The sequence below is a fragment of the Sander lucioperca genome, chromosome 5 (assembly GCF_008315115.2).
Source record: "Sander lucioperca isolate FBNREF2018 chromosome 5, SLUC_FBN_1.2, whole genome shotgun sequence".
NCBI classification, from domain to species: Eukaryota; Metazoa; Chordata; class Actinopteri; order Perciformes; family Percidae; genus Sander; species Sander lucioperca.
The window spans coordinates 3265755-3271468 of NC_050177.1; the positions used below are offsets into that span (position 1 = coordinate 3265755).

Genomic DNA, 5714 nt, shown 5'->3' on the forward strand with positions numbered 1-5714 from the left:
TAAATATAAATGATGATTTTAATTAGCATATTTATATTAGTGTATATCATATTTTGCTAATAAAATTGAAAAAAATTGTACATTTATGCTTATTGTTTCACCAAAATTGTAGAAACCAAAAAGCCGATTTGTTTATATTAACAGTTTAATATTGTGTATATTTCCATAACATTTTTGCACTTTTATTACTGTAAACGTTATGTTTATTTAGTATATTTATATTATTATTTATTTATATTATAGTATATTCATATTATATTGTATATGTACGTCATTTTATTCTATATTTCTATTTTATTTATTATGTTATAAAACATTACAATTTGGTTCTGCGATGATGTGCAATCTCACCAGAAGGAAGTGGAGAGCATGAGGTCAGCTGCCGTGACCAAAACAAATATGGAGAGAATTTCAGGTTATCGGTGCAGAACTGACAGCAATAAACATTGGTCTCCAGTGGTTAAACCGATCAAACAGCTCTAACATTATTGAATCTGCAGCAACTAGGAATATACGTTCATTTCTTTTGGATACCAGCACATGTTGGAATAGAGGGAACTGAGGTTGCAGATAAAATTGCTAAAAGTGCATTAAACAAAAATGCTAATGATATATTAGAAATTAGTTTTGGGAGGTCAGAAGCAATCACTAATTTATTATAAAATAATGACATTTTGGCAGGACACCTGGAATAACGACAACAAGGGTAGTGATTATTGTACAATTCAAAAGTCTGTCAGAGAGAGAGAAGCAATAGAGGTAGGCTAAATGTAGGAAAGAATGTATCTTTTTCTAGATTAAGATTAGGACATACAGGATTTTCTTGTCAAAAAAGACACCAAGTGTGAACATAGCCTAATGCTATTTTATATATATGATGAAAAAGACAGCGTGAGATAAATGTGAGACTTGTAACGGCCAGGGAACTGTTGAACATGTGCTGAAAGGTTGTGGGAAGTTCATTGTAGAGAGATAGACAGGTTGCTAGATATGGGAAGGGAGTCAAGGGAGAAAACAGGTTTAACATCTAGAATATAACTTCTTTATAAAGTTGTTGTTTTGTTTTTTGTTGTTATATTTTTTAATTTGTATTAGTGTTGCTTGTTTAATCATGTTAAACACTCCGGTACAGTAGGTGGCGGCATGAACCTTAAACGTTCGTTTGTAGCCCGCCAATAAAACTAAAGAAGAAGAGGAAGCGGAAAAAACAAATATGGATGCCACTGCAGTATCAACGCTAAATCACACATCGACGCTTTTTGTGTGTTTTTCTCCGGCTCTCTTGATTTCGCCTGACGGTTTTTTCAGATTACATATTTTGTAAACTCATTGTTTAACTAGTCAAATGTTTCTGAACGGAGAGACAAAACGAAACCCGGAAAATAACCGGAAGTATCCGTCTCGGGTTTGAAACTAAACATCCGCCACTGGAACGCGTGTGTTTACTATGTTAGCTCGTCGTTTCAGCCGAACAAATACGTGGACAATATGGAAAGTAATTCCATCGTCCTTTTAACGGAACGAGGAAGGGTGTACTTTTCGCTTGATACAAAGGACAAGCACACAGTCTGAACAAGATGTAGCTAGCTAACGTCTGAGTATGTCGCCCTGAACAAACAAACAAGACATGGACTTTGTCGCGGAGGCAACCTGAGAGCACCGAGAGGTAAATCACCGAGTTGAAGCTACATTACCATGGGTCTGGTGAACTTTGTTATCTCCACTGTAGCGAAATGCCTGGACGCCGTCTGCTTACTGCTGGACCTGAATTTTGTCATCGTCCACAGCGTGGTGCGGACTACCCTGGCGGTTATCGCCTTTGTAACCAGCCTGCCCACCCTCCTCCTCAACTCAGTGGCAGAGTTGGGAAACTTAACCGTGTTTAGCTTGATGTCCCTGGCAGAGGCAACGTCAAACGTAGCCCACGGTACTGTCACCATGCTGGGGAGCTTGGTGCTGGCTCTGGAGGGGCTGGTGGAGAGCCTGAAGATGGTGGGTTACCTGTCCATGCACGTCCTGCTTCGTGGGAAGGAGCACCTGTGTCGAGGTCTTCTATCGGTGCTCGAGGGCTGTGGCATCGCTGTCAGCCTGGTGGTCTATTTCACCAACACCGTGGTCAACTTTGCACTCATTGCAACGCAGAACATTTACTCCGTGGTGGTCAGTGTGTGGCAGACGGTCTCCAGCCCGCTGCAGAAGGTGCTGGAGTTCATGCTGACATCCTTCACCTTTCTGTACAGCAGCCTGGCTGGGACTTCGGCTTTCCTGTGGTCACCCTGTAAACTGATGTTGGACTTTCTGGTCTCGCTGGTTCATATGTTTGTTAGCATCTTCATATTGAACGTCTATGGTCTTCTGCTCACTGTAACTATTGCTCTAACTACCACCGCCTACCTGAATCCAGAGCTGGCCCGACAGGCTACTGTGCGAATTGTGGATTACGTTAACTCTTTTCCTGCCTTGCACAGACTTTATCTGGCTCTGCACCGCCTCGCTTCAGCCTTGCGGGGCGCACCATATTTTGTACGTGGTGCCATGCGCCACCTGCAAAGAATACTCCATCACCTCTACCTGCTAGAGAGAAGACTTTGGCAGCAGCTGCCTCGACTCAGCAGCCAGCTAGGTCTGGCTGTGAGGACACAGCTCAACAGGGACAACGACAACAGAGTACGCGGCGATGGCGACCCTGGAGAGGAGAGGCGGGACCCACCAGATGGAAGAGCAGGAGATGGAGCCCACCAGGAGCTGCTGGATTTAGTTTTCCCCTCATCAAGCACAGACAGACCACTTAAGAAGCAGTCATCTTCAGGCAAAGACAGTAAACCTCTGCCTGCCGAGAATCTGCTGACTCTACTGAAGGAGCAGGAGGACAGAAAGAAGTGTGTGATCTGTCAGGACTGTACCAAGACGGTGGTGCTGCTGCCATGCAGGCACCTCTGCTTGTGTAGAGACTGTACGAACATCCTGTTGAGGCAGCCCGTTTACCAACAGAACTGCCCGCTCTGTCGGCACATGATCCTCAACACTATGGATGTGTATCTATGAGAGAAGTGGATCTGTGGGTATCGGACCACATAGAACAGCCTATCAGTGGCTATACTTAAAGTTTTACCACAACTAAAATGATGTTGTGGGACTTGTGTTGTTTTTTTTTTTTTATTTACTAGGTTGTGTTAAAGCATAAGTCTCGTAATATTTTACATTTTTCTTGCTGTCAACAAATCCCATGATAAGACCAAAATTACATTTTAGTCTGTCTCTTAATACTTTCCAGCCCCAAGCCTATTCAGTTACACTGAAGATGTAAATTTTTAAAAAACGGCTTACAAATGTTATTTTAAAATTTGCTTTACTCAGACAGTGCAAAACGGTGTAAATGGGTAGGTTTTGACTACACAGACAGTACTTGTTAGTAAGTTCAATTCGTTGTTGGTTCTGGATTTACTGGAATTCATGGGATATATTGTTAATCAAAAATACAGAATCACAAATGCAGAATACCATACAACTTATCTTATAAAATTTGGTTTCAGATCTGTGTACTTTTTGAGAACAGTTTAGAAAAGAAATGCTAAGGAAAGCACATATTGTGTCCCAGTTCCATATGACATACTAACTGTATACAGTATGTACTATATACTAATATTTATAGTGTGCTGTTTTGCAGTTAGTATACAAGAAATTAACAACATTAACAGTTTCAACTAAAGGAATAAGAGATTTTATAATACTTGTGGTATTGGATGTTAATCAAACTACAACATTAAAATGCCCCTACCCAATAACGGTTTCCCAACCATCCACAATTTAAAGTTGGGTTTTTTTTTCAGCTGTGAGCAACTCTTGCATGTTTTTTGTGTATTGCGAAAGAAAAGTGTCCTTTAACAGTACAGTACACTCAAAAAGCAGGTGTTTTTTTGTATGTATACTGACGCCTGTGAACACACAACACACTTAAATCCCGCTTAGAATGACTTTGTAGTATGGATTTGGGACACAGCTACAGTCTCTGTTTTGCGTCTTAAGATGCACCTGTTTATATATATATATATATATATAGATATTCCAGTATTGCCACGTTGAGTCTCAGGTCTCGTAGCCATTGAAATCCACCAGTGCCCTGCCTGATGCTGAAATGTTTACCACTGCTCATGTCTTATAATGTTGTGCTTTCAGTGGGTCAAGCTGTGAAGAAGACAAAACAAACACTGTGCTTTATTGCATGAGCATACACATGATTCCACACATGCTGTATGTATGAACGCTGTATGTGTAACAGTGCATTCAAAGCAACACCATGACCCTTTTGTTCTGTTGTAAAAAAAAAAAAAAAAGCTTTTACCATTTAAATATACTTCTGTAAATGATGACCACTTCTCATAGAGCCATGTAAAGAAGTTATCTGTATTTAAGGAAACTGATTTGTAATTTTCCAGTCAGGTCTGATGAAATACAGCTTTATTCCATTTATTTATTCTATTGCTAGGGCTTATTCCAGTCTTCCATCAGAGGCACATTACAGTCACCACCATCACAAAATCGATAAAAGGTTTTCCCTTTCCTTTGTCATTGTAATAAAACATAATTTCTGTTGTGTAAAAGGACCATAAACTAATAAGGCTTTACAATTGAATTTGCTATTGTTCCTCTTTTGTTTCGAAGCTGAAGTGCTGATATTGATCAGTGTTTAAAGTTTACAGGGCATAGTTGTTAGTTACCCTTACTTAATGCTTTACGGTTGGTGGGTGGTGTGTCCTTTTTTTATTCCTAAATTTGTATGATTTGAAGAAATTGGATTTCTGCATTGTTTTTGTTTTGCTATGTTATACCAATTACTGACATTATTTTCCCTACTACATTAATAGATATCATTAATGAAAGTGGTCTAAATCTCAGTTTTTGATATGGTTGTAAATGATTTCTAGAGACCAGACTGTACTCATTAAAGACTAGACTATTCCTAAAACGCTAATGGAATTCCTAATTTAAGATTGCAGATTGCAGTGGACCATCATCTGTTGTTACCTGCAGTTTGTATGACACAATGTGGGACAATGGGATTTGAAGACATGAATGTAACTTTTTTTTTTTTTTAAATAAATACTATGGCTGCCACATAACTGGCAAGTCGTTTGTTCATAATAAAACAACAATGACTGAAATCTTAAGATGATTCTACCGCTTATCTTCTGGATTGATTCATTAATAATTTATTCTAAAGAATGGCAGCAAATAGCAACAACAAAAAAAGCCCATCAAAAGAGCCCACGATGATGTCTTAAAGCGTCTTGTTTTGTCCTACTTGTCCTAGTACAAAGATAATCAGCATACTTTTATAGAAGAGTAAGAAATCTACAAAATATTTATACTTGAGAAGCTGGAGTCACTTAACGTTAATTACCTCAATGATTATTAAAGAAGTTGCCGATATTTTTTTTGTCAATTGATTAATAGAATAATTATTTCAACTGTAAATTTATTAATAGTGATAATAGTAATAAAAAAATAGCTAAAATCTGCAATATCAGTAGTGTAAGGCAGTGATTCCCTAACAGGGGTATGTGAACCGCAGGGCAGGGGCACATGGAAATTTGATAAAAATGAAAACATATTTGTGTTTAGGAGCAAAAAAGAAAAAGTAGGATTACAAATTGGTCTGAGGCTGATCTTTGAAATATTTATTGTCACAATAATCAATACACCACCAGCTACAC

General features: G+C 38.7%; 1 protein-coding gene across 1 annotated transcript; it reads left to right on the plus strand.

Moving 5' to 3' along the window:
* The first annotated feature begins 1177 nt into the window (after window positions 1-1177).
* On the plus strand, window positions 1178-5115 carry rnf26 (ring finger protein 26). Its single transcript, XM_036001433.1, has 2 exons — window positions 1178-3151; window positions 3182-5115. Exon 1 carries the CDS (start codon window positions 1696-1698, stop codon window positions 3043-3045), a length of 1350 nt encoding a protein of 449 aa, XP_035857326.1. The 5' UTR covers window positions 1178-1695; the 3' UTR covers window positions 3046-3151; window positions 3182-5115.
* The last annotated feature ends 599 nt before the right edge of the window (window positions 5116-5714 follow it).